The sequence below is a fragment of the Callithrix jacchus genome, chromosome 1 (assembly GCF_049354715.1).
Source record: "Callithrix jacchus isolate 240 chromosome 1, calJac240_pri, whole genome shotgun sequence".
Taxonomy (NCBI): domain Eukaryota; kingdom Metazoa; phylum Chordata; class Mammalia; order Primates; family Cebidae; genus Callithrix; species Callithrix jacchus.
In genome coordinates, this window is record NC_133502.1 from 201,966,466 (window position 1) to 201,987,191 (window position 20,726).

General features: G+C 46.5%; 2 protein-coding genes across 36 annotated transcripts in view; one reads left to right on the forward strand and one right to left on the reverse strand.

The window, feature by feature from the left end:
* EIF4ENIF1 (eukaryotic translation initiation factor 4E nuclear import factor 1) overlaps positions 1-12,796 on the reverse strand; it is a 74,708-nt gene extending 61,912 nt beyond the window's left edge. For 6 of the 17 annotated variants that reach the window (XM_078338860.1, XM_078338857.1, XM_078338851.1 and 3 more), the window contains exons 1-2: positions 12,539-12,655; positions 11,496-11,618 (exon numbers count right to left, since the gene is read on the reverse strand). In XM_078338860.1, the coding sequence (XP_078194986.1) occupies positions 11,496-11,591 (96 nt within the window). In that variant the 5' untranslated portion in view covers positions 11,592-11,618; positions 12,539-12,655. Of the gene's footprint in view, positions 1-11,495; positions 11,619-12,104; positions 12,199-12,261; positions 12,422-12,538; positions 12,656-12,750 lie in introns of those variants that run through there. The other 11 variants (XM_054240351.2, XM_078338854.1, XM_054240345.2 and 8 more) reach the window with 4 other exon arrangements.
* Positions 12,797-18,303: 5,507 nt separating this feature from the next.
* The window catches only part of SFI1 (SFI1 centrin binding protein), a 115,723-nt gene continuing 113,300 nt past the window's right edge, over positions 18,304-20,726 (forward strand). For all 19 annotated transcript variants that reach the window (XM_078338772.1, XM_078338792.1, XM_054240310.2 and 16 more), the window contains exon 1: positions 18,304-18,481. The gene's annotated coding sequence lies outside the window, so the exon portion shown is untranslated. The remainder of the gene's footprint in view (positions 18,482-20,726) is intronic.

The window sequence follows — 20,726 nt, forward strand, 5'->3', positions numbered from 1 at the left end:
GTCTCAAAAAAAAAGGAAAATAGGACCTTAAAGAGAGATGACAACTAAATGTAATATGGTACCTGGATAGAATCCTGGAACAGAAAAAGGATATTAAAGATAAGAAATGTGGGCCAGGCACGGTGGCTCACATTTGTAATTATGGCGCTTTGGGAGGCCAAGGCAGGTGGATCATTTAAAGTCAGGAGTTTACAGCCTGGCATGCCTGTAATCTCAGCTACTTGGAAGGCTGAGGCAGGAGAATCACCTTAGCCTGGGAGGCGGAGGTTGTAGTGAGCTGAGATCACACCACTGCACTCCAGCCTGGGCAAGAGAGTAAGATTCTGTCTCAAATAAAAAATTAGCCGGGTGTTGGGGTGCACACCTGTAAGTCCCAGCTACTTGGGAGGCTAAGGTACAAGAATTGCTTGAACCCGGGAGGCAGAGGTTGCAGTGAGCCAAGACTGCACCACTGCACTCCAGCCTGGGCAAAAGAGCGAGACCCTGTCTCCCACAAAAAAAAAAAAAAAAAAAAAAAAAAAAAAAAAAAAAGCAAGCAAGCAGGGCATGGTAGTATGCCTCTTGTTAAGGCTACTTGGTAAGCTGAGGTGAGAGGATCATTTGAGGCCAGAAGATCCAGGCTTCAATGAGCTATAATTGCACCACGGCACTCCAGTCTGGGTAACAAAGTCTGGTCTCAAAAAAAAAAAAGAAAGAAAAGAAAAGAGGCTGGGTAGTATATTATTTGAGGTCAGGAGTTTGAGACCAGCAGAGCCAATACAGCAAAAGCCTGTCTCTACTAAAAATAAAAAAAATTGGCCACGTGCAGTGACCCATGCCTGTAATCCCAGCACTCTGGTAGGCCGAGGCAGGCAGATCATGAGATCAGGAGATCTAACCATCCTGGCTAACATGGTGAAAGCCCATCTCTAGTAAAAATACAAAAAATTAGCTGGGCATGGTGGCATGTATCTGTAGTCCCAGCTGAGGCAGGAGAATCACTTGAACCCGGAGATGGAGGTTGTAGTGAGTTGAGAGCCGATACTGCACTCCAGCCTGGGGGATAGAGCAAGACTCCGTCTCAAAAATAAATACATACATACAGTTTGCTCTCTTTATAACTGTCCATATAACATATCCTGTGTGCCAGGTTCAGTGCCCCACACAGGCAGATGATCTCGTCCCTGTCCCCACAGCTCTTCCAGTCTCTCAAAAGAAGTGTTTATTTTCTTTTTTTTGGAGACAGTCTCACTCTGTCACCCAGGCTGGAGTGCAATGGTACGATCTCGGCTCACTGCAACCTCCACCTCCAGGGTTAAAGCAATTCTCCTGCCTCAGCCTGTAGAGTAGCTGGGATTACAGGTGCATGCCGCCATGCCCAGCTAATTTTTTTCTTTGTATTTTAGTAGAGATGGGGTTTCACGGTGTTGGCCAGGCTAGTCTTGAACTCCCAAGCTCAGTTAATCCACTTGCCTTGACTTCCCAAGTGTTAGGATTACAGGCGTAAGCCACTGTGCCTGGCCAAGGGAAATGTTCTTAAAGTTGCCATCTCATCAAAAGCCCTTAACATTATTCGCAGAATAGCCCTTTGGGATATTGTCAAAGAAAATGTTCAACTATGGCTAAAGAAGAATATTTGGGAAGGGCCCACTGTAACTAGTAGTGCTTCCTTCTTATGAGTATTTCAAGAAATGATGTGATATTACCCTTTTGGAGAGTATTAAAATATATCCTTTGAGATTTTTTTTTTTTTTTTTTTTTTTTTTGAGACAGGGTCACACTCTCACCTAGGCTGGAGTGCAGTGGCACGATCATAGTTCACTGTAGCCTCAAACTCCTGGACTCAAGCTATCTTTCTTGTCTCAGCCTCCCAAGGAGCTGAAACTACAGGAGCATGCCACTGCACCCAGCTAATGTTTAAAAATTTTTGTAGAGATGAGGTCTTCCTGTGTTGCCCAAGCTGGTTTTGAACTCCTGGGCTCAAGTGATCATTCTATCTCAGCCTCCCAAAGTGCTGGGTATACATGTGTGACCACTGTGCCTAACCTGGAGAGTCTTAAAAACCTATAGAAAATTACTGATCATGAATAAATTCATTAAGATCATCTAGAGAATACAAGAGTTAATAAATGAAACCTCACTTTAGTTTTTTTGAGATGGAGTTTCGCTCTTGTTGTCCAGGCTGCAGGGCAATGGCGTGATCTTGGCTCACCATCATCTCCCCCTCCAGGGTTCAAGTGATTCTCCTGCCTCAGGCTCCCAAGTAGCTAGTATTATAGGCATGTGTCACCATGCCCAGCTAATTTTGTATTTTTAGTAGAGACAGGGTTTCACCGTGTTGGTCAGGCTGGTCTTGAACTCCTGACTTCAGGTGATCTGCCCATCTCCGCCTCTCAAAGTGCTGGGATTACAGGTGTGAGCCACTGTGCCCGGCCCCTGAGACCTCACTTTTTGCACCAGTTACTAAAACCTGACTAGGCAAGAACAAGCGGCTAATTGCCCAAGAGCCACACACCCAGGAAGTATAAACATATTCTTAGTTGCAGCAGACTTCCTTAAAGAAAACGTGGCAACTCTCCCAAAACAACCTACTGGGGAATTACAGTATGAATAGCCACTTTTGGTGATCAGCATTAAAGTAGAAAGCAAATGAATCTCAATAAAAGCTTAAAAGAACAATGGTTAAAATCCTCACCCATTTATTTCTGCAGGAATCCTATGCAGAAGCAACCATGCATTCTGATGTTCATTCTGACATTATGCAGAATTTCATGTAAGTCATATTTATGGAAGGGGTATTAAAAGCGAAATATTCCTTGCCTTTGTGAGCTGACGTTAATTCACAAGAATAAAAAGCTCAATGTTTTATAATTAAGGTGAATTTTTTTTAACAAATAGCTTATTTCACTGTTAATAGTCAAAGCACTCTAGAAGTGACCCAGTACTCTACCTATGTTTGCCTGGCTCTTCCTAAAAAAGGCAAATATCCCAAGAACAGTGATTAGGTTGGGTCCATCTTTGACCTTTCCCAGTCCCTTCCATGAGCCTGCTAGTATTGGGCCTGGCTCATCAGGCTCTCACATGGTCACTGAACTGACCTGATGCTTCATTCTAGAGGCATAATTATTCTGATAAAGATTAGAAAGTTGTAAAAATAGGTCAAAACAGGGCAATAAAATCCATAGCGGGTATCCAGGGCAATAGGGAACAACACAGAGGCATTTGGGATACAGTCCATCGTCCACCACTGGTGAAGTTAATGGCTAAAAGTATTTAGAATACTTATTGGCAGGTCAGGATTCAAATCACAGCATAGAGAGTTGATACACAGGACGTGGCACCTGGACTCACCCAAGCATCTAACGTTCACTGATTTGATGCAAAGACTTTCTTCTAGTACGAGAATGTATATGACAGCTGGGTGTGGTGGTTCATGTCCCAGCACTTTGGGAGGCCAAGGCGGTCAGATCACCTGAGGTCAGGAGTCCGAGACCAGCTTGACCAACATGGTGAAACCCTTTCTCTATTAAAAATACAAAAAGTCATAACTCAATCAAGACAAAAAAGAGAGTTAAAGAAAAAAAACTTATAAAAAGTTAGCCAGGCATGGTGGCACATGTCTGTAATCTCAGCTACTAGGGAGTCTGAGGCAGAAGAACTGCTTGAACTTGGGAGGCAGAGGTTACAGTGAGCTGAGATCGCATCATTGCATTACAGCCTGGGCAACAAGAGTTAAACTCTCTCAAAAAAGGCTGGGCATGGTAGCTCACGCCTGTAATCTCACCATTTTGGGAGGCTGAGGCAGGCAGATCATGAGGTCAGGAATTCAAGACCAGCCTGGCCAATATGATGAAACCCTGTCTCTCCTAAAAATACAAAAATCAGTTGGGTGTGGTGGCACATGTCTGTTTTCCCAGCTACTCAGGAGGCTGAGGCAGAGGAACACCTTGAACCCGGGAGGCAGAGGTTGCAGTGAGCTGAGAACACGCCATTGCACTCCAGCCTGGGTGACAGAGTGAGACTCTGTCTCAAAAAAAAAAAACAAAAACAAGGCCAGGCACGGTGGCTCAAGCCTGTAATCCCAGCACTTTGGGAGGTGGAGGCAGGTGGATGACGAGGTCAAGAGATCGAGACCATCCTGGTCAACATGGTGAAACCCCGTCTCTACTAAAAATACAAAAAAATTAGCTGGGCATGGTGGCGCATGCCTGTAATCCCAGCTACTCGGGAGGCTGAGGCAGGAGAATTGCCTGAACCCAGGAGGCGGAGGTTGCGGTGAGCCGAGATCGTGCCATTGCACTCCAGACAGAGTAACAAGAGCGAAACTCTGTCTCAAAACAAAAAAACAAACAAAAAAGGAACAGGCAGGCGCGAGGCACAGTGGCTCACGAGTGTAATCCCAGCACTTTGGGATACACCAAGGAGGGCAGATCACTTGAGGTCAGGAGTTTGAGACCAGCCTGGCCAACAAGGCGAAACCCTGTCTCTACTAAAAATAATTAGCTGGGCGTGGTGGTACATGCCTATCATCCCAACTACTCGGAAGACTGAGACAGGAGAATTGCTTGAACCCAGGAGGTACAGGTTGCAGAGCCGAGATCACGCTACTGCATTCTGTCCGGGGCAACAAAGCAAGACTGTGTCTCAACAACAAAGGAATGTGTAGGAAAGAGTAGTTGGAAGCTGTTCTCTATGGTCCTACCAGCCAGTCCCTAGTCAGCCCACTTTAAGAACTTCCAGTGAGCTAGGTTTTCTGGACAGTTGACACATTAAGATTGAATCATGATTTTTTTTTTCCTTTGAGACAGAGTCTCACTCTTTTGTCCAGGCTGGAATGCAATGGTGCAATCATAGCTCACTGCAACCTCAACTTCCCAAGCTCAAGTGATCCTCCCACCTTAGCCTCTTCAGTATCTGGGACCACTGGTGCACACCACCATCCCTGGCTATTTATTTAAGAGATGGGGTCTCATGTTGCCAGTCTGGTCATGAACTCCTGAGCTCAATTTGTCCTCCCACCTTGTCCTTCCAATGATTTTTGATACCGTAATTCTACCTTCTCCAACATAAAGAGGTATCCTTATTTCTGTATTACCTTAAGACGTATATAGCTCAATTTATCACAAAAATGCCACCTGTTAGTTACTACTCAGTTTATGAAAGACACATTTATAGTTATCAAACAAGATTTTTGTACAGGAAAAATTGACCACCTGATTTCTATTTTAACCTAGGATTTAAATCACAGTTACTGTTTTCTCTGGGGGTTGGCTTCAAGTCTGATTATATCCAAGAAGGCCAGGATTACTCCAGTCAGTCACTTCAACTGCTTGTCTATTTTCCTGATGGTTTTAAAGGAAAGACAAATACAGATGTACTGACTGCTATGACCAATTCGCCTACCAGCCACAAGTTAGGGTGGTCTTCCTTAAAGATCCCTAGAGACACTAATGATTACAAAATGCCACTTTGTAACTAGTCAAGGTTATGAAGAGTCCACACAGGCCCCGATGCAGTAGCTTGCAGCTGTAATCCCAGCACTTTAGGAGGCTGAGGCAGGAAGATTGCTTGAAGTCAGGAGTTGGAGAACAGCCTGGGCAACATAATGAGATCCTATCTCTACGAAGAAATGAAAAATTTAGTCATGTGTGGTAGCACACACCTGTAGTCCTAGCTACTCAGGAGGATGAGGCAGAAGAAGCACTTAAAGGCAGGAGTTCGAGGCTGCAGTGAGATAAGTGTACCACTACACTCCAGCCTGGATAACACAGTAAGAGCCTGTCTCAAAAAAAAAAAAAAAAAATTCCAAATGAACTTAAACTAAGATAATTCAAAAACCCACTTTTACCTTTAACACGCATGTTTAGCACTTGTCAGTATCAAGTTGAATGTTTGGAGTGTCTCTGCTTTTATTCCTTGTCCAACTGGCAGGTGACAGTCATTTAATAAGGAATTAGTGGCAGAATACAGGAACAAAGGAAGAACAGTATAACGTATGTATCCTCTCTGAGATTGGTCTATGTGGCTCACACCTATAATCCTAGCACTTAGGCAGGCGGAGGCGAGCAGATCACTTGAGGTCAGGAGTTTGAGACCAATTTTGCCAACATGGTAAAGCCCCATTTCTACTAAAAATACAAAAATTAGCTGGATATCGTGGCATGTGCCTTAATCCCAGCTACTCAGGAGGCTGAGAAAGGAGAATTGCTTGAACCTGGGAGGCAGAGGTTGCAGCGAGTCAAGATTGCAACACTGTACTCCAGCCTGGGCGACAGAGTGAGACTCTGTCTAGGAAAAAAAACAATTATTCACTTGAAGAAAAAACATGGATCTCAATAGTGGGATGGCCTAAAACATTTCTATTATGTATTTCAAACAGAAGATGGCATCACTAACAGAACAGCAGATACTATATATTCTTCAAAAACTGGTCAACAAGGGCCTGTGATGAAGAAAAAGTTAAATGAGCACCACTGCCAGGAGAGGATTTTTGTTTTCTTTTGAGACAGGGTCTCTCTTTGTTGCCTAGGCTGTAGGGCAGTGCCACAATGACGGGTCACTGCAGCCTCAAACGATTCTCTCACCTTAGTCCCCTGTCCAGGGCCTCTGAGTAGCTGAGACTACAGGCATATGCCACAATTCCCAGCTAATTTTTACATTTTTTTTTTTTTTTTGTACAGACAGGGTCTTGTCATCCTGTCCAGGCTGGTCTTGAACTCCTGGGTTCAAGCAATCCTCCCACCTCAGTCTCCTAAACTGTTAGGATTGCAAGTGTGAGCCACCACACCAGCCAGAAGTTGACCATTTCTTAAGCCATTGGTTTTCAAACTTGAACCAGAGTCAGAATCCCCTGAAGAGCTTGTCAAATGCAGATGGTTAACCTCTACTCACCATGTTTCTCCTTTAATACCACTGAGAAGAGGCCTGAGATCTGTAATTCTAACAAGTTACCAGATGATGCTAATGCTAGTTCAGGGACCACACTTTGAGAACCACTGTTTAAACCACTTTTAAACCACAACTTTCAGATGAGATCCCATTCTATAACTTATAAAAGTCCTTCATGATCCAATAACTTTAAAAATGCATACTTACATTACAAAAACATAGCTTTTGGTCTTAAGAACCTGGCCTAGAAAACAGACCAGCATTTATAACTTAGGGGCTCAGGTGCATATGATAAACCCACTTATAACCATCCCACACTGAGGTTTAGGAATAGGCCTGAAAGCACCCAACGTGACTAACTTGAGTTCTAAGATACTCTTGGAAGCACAAGGAACAAGATCTGAACCCTAAAGAGTAACTATGCATCTAAGTTACTTGACACCACCAACACCACTTATTAAGTTCTCTAAGGAAGACCAAAGCCTTGATACTCAAAGTATAGTCAGCGGACCAGCAGCATGTGCACCACCTGGGAGAGAAAAAGCAGAATCTGCCAGGCATGGTGGCTCACACCTGTAATCCTGGTACCGTGGGAGGCTGAGGTGGGTGGATCGCTTGAGGTCAGGAGTTTGAGACCAGCCTGGCCAACATGGTGAAACCCTGTCTGTATTAAAAATACAAAAATTAACCAGGTGTGTGGTGGGCGCTTGTAATCCCAGCTACTCGAGAGGCTGAGGCAGAATAATCGCTTGAACCCAGGAGGTGGCTGAGGTTGCAGTGAGCCAAGATCATGCCATTGTGCTCTAGCCTGGGCAACAAGAGCAAGACTTCAACTCAAAAAAAAAAAAAAAGGCAGAATATTCAGGATTACCCCTACTTATCACTCAGAATTCACTTTCCCAAGGCCTAGAGGGGATCCCCCAGGCATATTAACATTTGAGAAGCCAAGCTCAACTAAAGGATTTCTTATCACAAAAGGAAACTCTGGTATATTACCCTGAAAAGCAAAACATCTACACTTCTTCTCATGGGGGAAGAACAAAAACTCTTCAAATTCTGAACAACAAACTATTAACATCATCCCAGAAAGCAACTGAACACTAAGAAGGGTCAAAGGTTAAGGAGCCCTCTTATCTGGCCTATGTGTTTTTTCACCCCATAAATAAACATACACAGCTACAAGTTTCCACAGAATACACAACCCATTAAAAGAAAAAAAATCACTAGTGAGAACAGTTTCCCTCTACTGCTTCCAGACTTCTAGCCCATGAACTTGAAATGGCAGAAACATCATTAAACTCTATTTATTCCAGTAGTTTGATCTCAGTATGCAGACAAGGAAGCAGGATGGTCTGAATGTTATTCCAGTTGCAGAACTAACATAATATTTATTATAGTGCTAGGAACACATAATCATTTCAAGCTTTCTTTAAAGGGAAAAAGACTTCGTTATCCTTAAGTCCCACAAAAAATTACTAGAGTGTTGAAAAACATGAAAGCACTATCCCCTAACACTGCCTAAACACCATCCTAAAATTGTCATTAACTAAATCCTCTTAGAGTAGAAAGTAAACCTTTTTCCAAGTAATTTGGTAGAAGATTTAAAACTAAGCTCCACTACCATTAAGCTAAAAAACGTTTCTAACCAGTTCTTTAAGGCACATTTAGGCTGGGCACGGCAGCTCACGCCTATAATCCCAGCACTTTGGGAGGCCAAGGCAGGTGGATCATGAGGTCAAGAGATCGAGACCATCCTGGTCAACAACGTGAAACCCCATCTCTACTAAAAATACAAAATTAGCTGGGCATGGTGGTGTGCGCCTATAGTCCCAGCTACTCGGGAGGCTGAGGCAGGAGAATTGCTTGAACCCAGAAGGCGGAGGTTGTGGTGAGCTGAGATCGCGCCATTGCATTCCTGTCCGGGTAACAACAGTGAAACTCAGTCTCAAAAAATAAATAAATAAGGCACATTTAAATATGACAGAATTCTGAGGCTAGACTGCCAAAAATGGACAATACTGAGGTTCTTTATCTTTACTGCAAACAAACTTAAGCCCTACCCTAAGAAAGAGAAATATCTGGCCAGGTGAGGTGGCTCACACCTACAATCCATCCCAGCACTCTGGGAGGCCGAGGTGGGCGGATCACGAGGTCAGGAGTTCGAGACCAGCCTGGCCAACATAGTGAAACCCTGTCTCCACTAAAAATACAAAAAATTAGCTGGATGTGGTGGCGGGTGCCTGTAATGTCAGCTACTTGGGAGGCTGAGGCAGGGGAATCACGTGAACCTGGGAGGCAGAGGTTGCAATGAGCCAAGATCACGCCACTGCACTCCAGTGCCGGAGACTGTGAATCTCCATCTCAACAAAAAAAGAAAAGTATCTTCCTAAAAATGACTTAAGCATAAAAGCAGAAATATGAACGAAGATGAAATATACATGTTAACCTCTGATCAGTGTGTGAAAATGATTCAAAAGCCTCTGCCTGGACTCTACAAGTAGACTGGTTAGAATCAAAAAGTACTAGAAGGGGCCAGGCACGGTGACTCATGCATGTAATCCCAGCACTTTGCGAGGCCACAGGGATCGCCTGAGCAAGACAGTGAAACCCTGTCTCTACTAAAAATACAAAAAAAAAAAAAAAAAATTAGCTGGATGTGACAGTGTGCGCCTGTAGTCCCAGCTACTCAGGAGGCTGAGGCCGGAGAATAGGTTGAACCTGGGAAACACAGGTTGCAGTGAGCCAAGATTGCGCTACTGCACTCCCTCCTGGGTGACAGGGCCGGACTCCGGCTCAAAAAAAAAAAATACTGGAAAATTTTAATTTCCCTTCATTTGATAGCTTTTCTCCATTGAGAATTCACCTGTCAACATTTTAGGAAATGAATTTAAGTTGTGAAACATTACTCACTCTCAGGTTTGAGAGAAAATACATTTGGGAAGACCAAACTGAATGCAGGAAAACGTTTTCTATCAACTCACATGCTCTCATGCCAAAACAGATCGTCCTAAGACAGCAATCAACCAAGAACCCTTTACACCTGAAAACATTTCTCCCCTTACAGTGGTTCAGTTTTCTTAAGTGCTGAAAATGAGTATTAATCCCACAGCCTTTGATACTTCATCAAGTAGGTAAGAGTAGTGCACCAGTACATAAACAAGGCCTGGCTTTAAAGCATTAACCAGTCAGTATTTCAGGAAGCTAGGGACAATAAGCCATGGTAGAGTCCATGACTGAGGCCAGGCACAGTGGCTCACCCTGTAATCCCAACACTTTGGGAGGGCAAGGTGGGCAGATTGCTTGAGCCCAGGAGTTTGCCTGGGCAACTTGGCGAAACCCCATGTCTATAAAAAATACAAATTTTGGCCGAGCGTAGTGGTGCTGTGGTCCCAGCTACTCAGGAGACTGAGATGGGAGATCACTTGAGCCCAGGTCCAGGCTGCAGTGAGCCATGATTGCAACACTGCACACAAGTCTGGGTGACAAAGTGAGACCCTGTTGTGTACAAAACAAAACAAAAAAAATTACTAAAGAAATATATAGATGTGGACCCAACTAGGATATAACCCTTGTTGTCATCAATGGTCCCAACTGCTTTAACATTTTAGCAATTTTATGTGATCCAGCCCATTTCAGGGACCCAGAGATGAATTTAAAATTCAAGTCAACCTGTCAACCTGTTCAGAAATATTCTGTAGCCAACAAGACATGTATTAAAGCAAGATCTTTAATAAATATGACTTCCAGCTGGGCATGGTAGCTCATGCCTGTAATCCCAGCACTTTGGGAGGCGAAGGCAGGTGGATCACAAGGTCAAAAGCTCAAGACCAGCCTGACCAACATGGTGAAACCCTGTCTCTACAAAAAAATGCAAAAATTAGTCAGGCATGGTGGCACGCTCCTGTAATCCCAGCTACTCAGGAGGGTGAGGCAGGAGAATCGCTTGAACCTGGGCGGCAGAGGTTGCAGTGGGCCGAGATCACACCACTGCACTCCAGCCTGGGCGACACAGCAAGACTCCATCTCAAAATAAATAAACAAATAAAGATCTCCTCCCTCTCCCAAAAGCAGTTACCTGGACAAGCAGTTTAAGCATCTCCAGTTTTTAGCTAGGGGAAATATGACTGAAGCCTTACTTTTCTGAGTCCATATACAATTTGTAATAGAAAGTAAAAAAAAAAAAAAAACACACACACAGAATTGAAAAATCCAGTTACCCTTTCGAAACACATTCAAGAGCATTCCTATGGGAAGTTTGCCTCTCAAGGAAACATCAATACAGAGGATACTAATTTTGTGATGTGTCCCAGAGCTTTAATTCTCATAGTACAGTATCTAAATCAATAACATACCAATTACATAGCTGTTACAGAACTTACATGCCAAAGCATACTCATCTGCAAATTTTATGTAAAATCTGAGCCTACATTCCCTTCACCTAAAAGCCTCTGGAAGTAAACTGCAGCTTAAACTCTTGGTATCTACACTTGCAGAAAAATGTTTAAAGTACTGCTCTACTAAATTTAGTTAACATTTAGTCTACTTTAGAAAACAGAAATGAGATAGGTATACAATGTTACTAACTTCCCCACCTATAAAGAAACTATTTCATTAGTAACAAAGCGTACTTTTGTATAGCGATGGGGGCATTTGGAGGCAGGCAGCTTCTTCAGGTCAAGGAAAGCATCTCCATTTTCTGTTTCACCCACACTTCTCCTATCCATGGCTCCTTGGTCTACAATGCTCTGCACCTGGAAAATAAATCAGCACAAAATTGTCACCCAGAACAGTAAGTTTTCAGAAATCTTGACTGTTTAAGAACTTGAAAATTTTTAATCTCTTAAAACTACTAGTGTTAAAAACAAGTCCTCACCCCAAAATTATGCTATAAATTAGAACTTGGAAATAGAATAGTTGATACTTAGTTATCTTAGTATTCTAAGCATCAACAGGGTAAAAAGTAGAAGGTGGCCAACTCAAGGTATAACCTGTAAGCAGCTTCAATACAAAGAGAAACCAAAATTAGTCGCTGCCACCCAGGGGTATCTTTCAAGATAGTGGTGGGGAAATTTCCCGGACCAGGAGCAGGTAGCAAACTGGTTGGGCTGGGAACCCGCGAAGTCGGGCTGTTGTAAAGTGCCTGTCACTTGCCAATGGACGGCGCCAGCTGCCCCTTGTTATCCCGGGATCAGGGACTAGGGACCCGGCCCGAGCGCCGATCGCCCGGCCAGCCGCACCTGTGGCCATGTCAGGGGCGCCGATGGCAAGGAAAGGGCGAGCACCGGCTTCAGCTCCAAAACTCGGCTTCCCGGGGCCGCGACCCCAACCCCCAGCCCCTCACGCAGGCCAGGGCCCAGAGGCCTCCTTGGGAGGAAGGGCGGGGACGGTACTCACTGAGGGGAGGCCGGCCGGAGGGAGCGGGGAGGCCGAATCCCCCGGCCCGGGCGCTTCAAGCTGGAGCTGGCGCAGGCCCACCGCCGTCCTCCCCGGCTGGGCGGCTCGGTCCCCCCAAGCCCGCCCGCCCGCTACCCGCCGGCCGCCCTGCGGGCCTCGCGCCCTTCCCCGCGCTCACGCACGCGACCCCGGGAGCAGTGCGCCCGCGCCCCTTCTACACCCGTGAGCACCGGCGCGCGGTGCCCCGGATCCAGCCGCTGCTGCCTCCGGCCCTTACGCGGTGCCTCCGCCGCTCGGCGGCCCTTTCCGTCGGCCGCCGCTCCCCACCCCACTGCCCGCGCCGGTCCCAGCGCCGCTCCCCGCAGCCTTCGCTCTCGCGCCCCCACCCCGACCCGCTCGGGCTGTCTCTCTTCAGCCGCCGTAACTGCAGCCCGGCCCTTCGCCCCTCCTCTTCGGCCTCCCTCCCCCTTAATAACTCCCTCCACGCACCCGGGTCCCGGCGCCGCCTTCCCCGCCGCGCGCCCGGATGTGAGGTGGCTGCTGCGGTGCCGGGCGGAAAAGAAGAATCGCAGCGCGCTGCCCCGACGCCTGCTCCTGCGCCGGCCTGGCGGCGAGGAGACGGCGGCGGCGAAGAGGAGGCCGCGGCGGGGACAACGAAAAGCCATTCCCGTGCGCGCAGGCGGTCGCCGTGGGCAGCCCGGAGGCAGCCGCCGCCACGTTCCCACGCGCGCTGCGGGGCAGAGCTGGCGGCACTTGGGACCAGAGACCGGCGGCACGCCACTCTCTCGGAGAGGCGGCGGCGAGATGGGCCTGGACTGGCGGCTACCGCGGCCTGTGGCGCGACCACCGCTGTGTTTGCAGGGTTCGCATTGGCAGGGAACCGTCGGGCTTCGGCAGAGGGAATTTGATGTAGGAGATTGGGGTCTTCCGAGCCTTCCCGGTAGGGGTTCGAACCTCAGCTGTTTTGCGGGTGGCATGATCTTGGGCAAAGCTGATTTACCTAAGTTTCGATCTTCCTTCTAAAATGGCTTCTCTATTAATCTGTGAGGCTTACGTGAGAGTACTGGTTGCTTCATTAATGGGCAAAGTTATCACGATTGGTTTTGATAGAGATAAAGGCGACTGACAAATACACTGAAATGTTCTTTCCCTCCCGTAATCTGAATCTGTCCTTAACCAGCACGGAAAGGAGAAGTGCGAGTGTAGTTAGGGAAATGAGACCGCGAATATCAAGCGCTTACCACGCTGTGCCGACTCAGGCTGACAGGGGCCACAGAAATGCAAATAATGTGAGCAGTGCCGGTAACTGCTGTCCTGAGGATGAAGTCCCAAGTACAGGAATACCACAAGCACCAGTTTTTGCCCTGTGGTACTGCGCAGCGATTGGTGTGAAGAGATACGTGGGCGTGAAGGAGAACGCAATTTTCCTCGTTAAAGCGAGGCTTGCTTGCTTCTTCCAAGAGGCCTGCTTTGATGAAACTTAACTTTCTTCATTTGTGAAACTAGGGTGATGGGCAGTGAGTGACCACTATCTCAGCTCCCTTCTTGTGAATCTTGGCAACAGAAAACCGTTTTTCTTTTCGTTTGCATTACTGAATAAACTGCGTTTCTTACAAACTGGTTTTTTGCAGGCAAGAGGCAGAGGGAAGCATTTGCAAATCAGGCCTGAGTTTGCATTCTCAACTCTGTCACTTCCTATAAGCTATGGAGAGCTAGTCTTTTTTATTTATCCTTAGTTTTCTTTCCTGTGAAATTGGGAAGACCTGTTCAAGGGGCAATTAAGCTCAAACAGAATAAGGTGGGTTAAAAAGCCTTATATAACTTCCATAAAAGTGCTGAGCTTTTTTAAGCCTATACAGAGACACGTTGTAGGTGATAATATAGCAGGTGTTTTATGATTTAAAAAATCAAGCTGTTTTTGGAATCCAAACTTTTTTCTAAAGCTGCGGGGAAACAGATCTAATCCCCTTTAGTGTCTTGGAGACTTCCTGGAGTAGTGGAGAAGGCCTGTTCTTTGAAGATGTTAAATCCTGGTTCTGCCCAATTAGTGTGAAACCTGAGCCAGTCATTTCACCATCTGGCTCTCCCTTTCCTCATTTTTCAGAAAGGGATAGCAAGTATACCTACTTTTCAGTCTTGCATAGGGAATTAAAGATAACATTAAAAATACTGCTCTGGGCCAGGCGCGGTGGCTCACGCCTATAATCCAGCAATTTGGGAGGCTGAGGCGGTTGGATCACCAGGTCAAGAGATTGAGACCATCCTGGTCAACAAGGTGAAACCCCATCTCTACTAAAAATACAAAAATTAGCTGGGCATGGTGGTGCGCACCTGCAGTCCCAGCTACTCAGGAGGCTGAGGCAGGAGACTTGCTTGAACCCAGAAGGCGGAGGTTGCGGTGAGCCAAGATCGTGCTGTTGCACTCCAGTCTGGGTAACAACGGCGAGACTCAAAACAAACACTGCTCTGGTTATTTGGTTGGGGGGATGGAGAGCAATGGCACAATCATAGCTCACTGCTCCAGCCTCCGCCTTTCAAGTAGCTGGGACCACAGGCTCCTGCCACTACACCTGGCTAATTTTTTTTATTTTTATTTGAGACAGTCTTGATCTGTTGCCAGGCTGAAGGGCAGTGGCGCAATCTCGGCTCACTGCAATCTCCACCTCCTGTGTTCAAGTGATTCCCCTGCCTCAGCCTCCCTAGTAGCTGGGATTACAGGCTCACACCATCATACCCAGCTAATTTTTTGTATTTTTTTGTAGAGACGGGCTTTCACTATATTGCCAGGATGGTCTTGCTCTCCTGACCTTGTGATCCGCCCGCCTCAGCCTCCCAAAGTGCTGGGATTACAGGTGTGAGCCACTGTGCCAGGTTGATAATTTGTAATTCTAACTGCCTCCTTCTGCAACTAATTATCAATTTTCAAATGTCCGTTTGGGAAAGCTCTTTGAGAGAGAAATTATTCTAGAATTTTACTAAATACATGTAAGATCTTGGTTTAGGTCCAATTGTTGGCCCAAAGTTTGGCATAAGGAGTCTCAAAGGTTCAGTCAGTCAGGGAAATTGGCAGTCCAAGAACAATAGAGAAGCAAATGAAAATGCTAGAAACTGGCCAGCGCAGTGGTTTACGCCTGTAATCCCTACACTTTGGGAGGCTGAGGTGGGCAGATCACCTGAGGTTGAGAGTTTGAGACCAGCCTGACCAACATGGAGAAACTCTCTACCAAAAATACAAAATTAGCCAGGTGAGGTGGTGTATGCCTGTAATCCTAGCTGCTTGGGAGGCTTGAGACAGGAGAATCACTTGAACCTGGGAGGTGGAGGTTGCAGTGAGCTGAGATTACGCCACTGCACTCTAGCCTGGACAAGAAAGAGACTCCATCTCAAAAAAAGAAAAAAAAAAAAGAAAAATACTAGAAACTGGTGGGGCATGGTGGTATGCCTGTAATCCGAGGCAGGAGGATCACCTGAGGTTGGGAGTTCTCGACCAGCATGACCAACATGGAGAAACCCCATCTCTACTAAAAATACAAAATTAGCTGGGCATGGTGTCGCATGCCTGTAATCCCAGCTACTTGGGAGGCCGAGGCAGGAGAATCACTTGAATTCAGGAGGTGATGGTTGCAGTGAGCTTGTCATGGCCTGGCATTAAGCTCTCTCACAGGTGCTCTCATAATTTCTGGGTTTTTAGTATTTTCTTTTTTGAGACGTAGTTTCGCTATTGTTGCCCAGACTGGAATGCAATGGCACGATTTTGGCTCGCCGCAACCTCCACCTTCTGAGTTCAAGCGATGCCCAGCTATTTTTTGTATTTTTAGTAGAGACAGGGTTTCACCTTGTTGACCAGGATGGTCTCGATCTCTTGACCTGGTGATCCACCCGCCTCAGCCTCCCAAAGTGCTGGGATTATAGGAGTGAGCCACCGCACCCGGCCTACGTATTTATTTTTTAAGATGAGGTTTCACCATATTGGTCAGGCTGGTCTTGAACTCCCAACCTCAGATGATCCGCCCGCCTTGGCCTCCAAAGTGCTTGGATTACAGGTGTGAGCCACCACACCCGGCCTATACTATTATCTTCTAAACTTTCCTGACAAGACATTATTTTCATTGTAACTCAAATGGAATTGCCTTTCATCCCTCCTAAATTTGCCAAAGCTGAGGATGGTAAATGCACATGACAGGGAAAAAGCATCCGGAAATTAGCTCAAATTATCTAGAAAGAATGCTTATTGACTTAAATATGTAATTTATACAAATTTACATAATTATATAAAAGTACTTAGGCCAAACTTACAGTAAATATAAGTTACACTGTTAATTACAACCTTGAAGCTCGCTAAATTATTTTAAAACTACTTGGTCACATTAACTTCAGATAAAAGTTGTCCCTAAAACATTGGCTTTGGTGTCCGCTAAAGTAAAACTCCTTTCAAATTATGTTTTAATTGAGGCCAGGAGTGGTGGCTCATGGCTGAGGGATTACAGGGAGGCTGAGGCAGGTGGATCACTTGAGGTCAGGAGTTGGAGACACACCTGGCCAACATGGTGAAACCCGTCTCTCCCCCCAAAAAAATATATACAAAAATTAGCCTGGGTGGTTGAAGCAGGAGAATTGCTTGAACCCAGGAGGTGGAGGTGGCAGTGAACTGAGATTGCACCACTGCACTACAGCCTAGACGACAGGAGAATCCATCTCAAAAAATAAATAAATGAAAAATGTTTTAATTGCAAAAATTAGCATGTAGAAAATAGGGCAAAAATACAAATTATCCGTGATTCTAATCCCAAGACACCCAACAATTTTCCTCATGTTTTTAGCATAAAGTCAAGTATTTAAATGACTATTGCTAGCTTTTAGTCTCTGCACCAGGAATCTCACATGCTTTCAAATGTTTTACAAAACACAGTAAAAAAGTATTTCAGCTTTTCGATCTGCCATCTGCGGTGGAGCCACCACCCACATGCAGATTTTCGTGAAAACCCTTAGGGGGAAGACCATCACTCGAGGTCGAACCCTCGGATAAGAGAAAATGTAAAGGCCATGATCCAGGATAAGGAATTCCTCCTGATCAGCAAAGACTGATCTTTGCTGGCAAGCAACTGGAAGATGGATGTATTTTGACTACAACATTCAAAAGGAGTCTACTCTTCCTCTTGTGTTGAGACTTCGTGGTGGTGCTAAGAAAAGGAAGAAGTCTTACACCACTTCCAAGAAGAATAAGCACAAGAGAAAGAAGGTTAAGCTGGCTGTCCTGAAATACTATAAGGTGGATGAGAATGGCAAAATTAGTCGCCTTGGTTGAGAGTGCCCTTCTGATGAATGTGGTGCTGGAGTGTTTATGGCAAGCCACTTTGACAGACATTGTTGTGGCAAATGTTGTCTGACATACTGCTTCAACAAACCGGAAGACAAAACTCTTAAGTTCATAAAAGACATGAACTTAAAAAAGTATTGCAAAACGTCCCACTTACCCCTCTCACTCCTATTTTTAAGATTATTAGGATTGGCCCAAGTTGAAAAATTTCACAAAAAGGAGCGTTTATTAATTACATTGTAGAAGGAAGAGTTACAAAAAGAGATAAGCCTGGGATTTATAATTCGGGGGCCATGGGACCTCTCCCCTCCAAGTCCACGTTGTAGCAACCGGCCAGGTCCACGCATGGGCGGGTCCTAATCCACGGTTCCGGCTTGCACTCCCCGCGAACTAACAGCCCGAGAGGCTCACGCACGAGCCCGGAAGTGAGGGAAGGGGGACTTTTGTCCACAGCCGCCTCCCAGCTGGAACCTTATCCTCAGTGCTTGGCCGCTGGCGGCGAAAGTCGGGGTTCCGCCTCGGAACACCTCCCACTCCTCTCGTCTAAGAGGAGCAGTAGCAAGCTGAGCTCACAGCAAAGCCAGCGAGCCAAGAAGGGAAAGAGCTCTTAGTGGGGCTGGTCGGAATCCACTCGCCTCGTGGCCTCTGGAAAGCGGCCGGAGGGAGGTGCGCCACCTGCCCGACTGAGGCTGCGCAAACCCCGGGGTCTGGGCGGTGTGGTCCTCGTGCGCGCTGCGTCACCGCCGTGGAGAAAGGGACGGGCCCGTCGCGAGACCCGCGTCTGGAGGCGTGCGAATCCTTGAGGCAGGCGTGGGTCGCGCGGGAGTAAGGAAGCGGGTCCCGGACCGCCGGCTCCTGCCGGGACTTCTTCCAGCGTAAGGCCGGAGGGCTCGGCTTCCTCAGGTATGAGACCTGGCCCAAACGTCCCCAACCTCTCAGGGGCTCGGCCTCTCCGCCTGTGAGCCCGGCACGGAGCTCTGTCGCGTTTCTCCGAGCTGGGCCAGGTGAAATCTATCGGAGCCCTCCTTCCACCCCTCGAAGTGCAGGTGATGCTGCCTATCTGCGGGTCTATGGTGTGGGAATGGAGGAAGCGCGACAGTAGAGCACAGGATGGGGCCGGGAGCCCGCCATCCTCTCTCGCCGTGTCTTCTAAACTTGTCCTCCGCCCCGGGGCACCGCATCCTTCCAGGCTTCTAGTGCGCTCCTGGCCGGTGCTCCTTAGCGTGCAGGGATCCAAATCAGGGGTTTCGTCTTCCCGGCTGTGTGGCCCGGGAGCGGAAGGGCTAGTGTATAGGCGACCTTGCCCCACTGAACGCGCGGGGACTAACGCAGTAAACAAACCTTCAAGTCTTCTCCGAGTGGGAGGCCGTTCAGATTTAACTACAGTGTCGTAAGTATTTGTTGAATGATATGAAGGACTTGAGTAGAGCCATACCTCACTATATTGCACTTCACGGATATTGTAGTTTTTACAAAATAAAAGTTTGTAGCAAGCAGCCCTGCACCAAGCAACTATTTTTCCAAGCATGTGCGCTCTTCCTGTATTTAAAACTTCTTATTTTAGGTATATCGTTACAATGATCTGTGATCTTTGATGCTATTATTGAATTGTTTTGGGTCGCCACGAACCGCACCGGTGTAAGACAGCAAACTAAAGTGTTCTGTCTGACTGCTCCACCTACCAGCCAGTTTTGTTTCTCTCCTCCCTCTCTGCCCTCCCTGTAGCCTGAGAGGCAACAATATTGAAATTAGACCAATTAATAGCCCCACAGTGGCTCCTAAATGTTCAAGTGAAAGGAAGAGTCCCATGTCTCTCACTTTATATCAAAAGCTGGAAATGACTAAGCTTAGTGAAGATACATCAAAAGCTGAAAACCTGAAAGCTAGACCTCTTGTTCGGAACAGCCAGGTTGTGTGAATACAAAGAAAAAGTTGTTGAAGGAAATTAAAAGTGGTACTCCAGGGAACACACCGGTGATTTAAAAAAAAAAAAAAAGGTTAAACAGCCAGCCAGGTGCGGTGGCTCAGTAGAGAGAGAGGGGAGGAAGGAGGGCTCCAACAGATTTCACCTGGGTGTAATCCCAGCACTTTGGGAAGCCGAGGTGTGTGGATCACCTGAGGTCGGGAGTTTGAAACCAGCCTGGCCAACATGGTGGAATCCCATCTCTACTAAAAATACAAAAAATTAGCCAGGCATGGTGGCACATGCCTGTAATCCCAGCTATCGGGAGACTGAGGTAGGAGAATTGCTTGAACCTGGGAGGTGGAGGTTGCAGTGAGCTGAGATCTGGCCGTTGCATTCTAGCCTGGATAATAAGAGTGAAACTCCGTCTTAAAAAAAAAAAAAAAAAGAAAAGAAAACTAAACAGCGTTATTGCTGATGTGGAGAAAGTTTTAGTGGTCTGAATTGAAGATCAAACCACCCGCAACATTTTCTTAAACTGAAACTTAATCTCAAGCAAGTCCCTAATTCTCTTCAATTCTATGAGGGCTAGGAGAGATGAGGAAGCTGCAGAAGAAAAGTTGGAAGCTGGCCAGGGGCAGAGGCCTGTAATCCCAGCACTTTAGGAGGCTGAGGTGGGCGGATCACCAGCCTGGCCAACAGGGTGAAATCCCGTCTCTACCAAAAATACAAAAATTAGCCGGGAGTGGTAGTGTATGCCTATAGTCCCAGCTACCCAAAAGGAGAATCACTTGAGCCTAGGAGGTGGAGGTTGTGGTGAGCCAACATGCTCCACTGCCCTCTAGTCTGGGTGACAGTAAGACTCTTGTCTCAACAACAATTAAAAAAAAAGAAAAGAAAAGTTGGAAGCTAGCAAGGGTTTGTTTTTGTTTGTTTGTTTTGAGACGGAGTTTTGTTCTTGTTAACCAGGCTGGAGTGCAATGGCGAGATCTCGGCTCACCACAACCTCTGCCTCCTGGGTTCAGGCAATTCTCCTGCCTCAGCCTCCTGAGTAGCTGGGATTACAGGCACGTGCCACCATGCCCAGCTAATTTTTTGTATTTTTAGTAGAGACAGGGTTTCACCATGTTGACCAGGATGGCCTCGATCTCTTGACCTCCTGATCCATCTGCCTCCGCCTCCCAAAGTGCTGGGATTACAGGCTTGAGCCACCGCACCGGGCCAGTTTTTGTTTCGTTTTGCGTT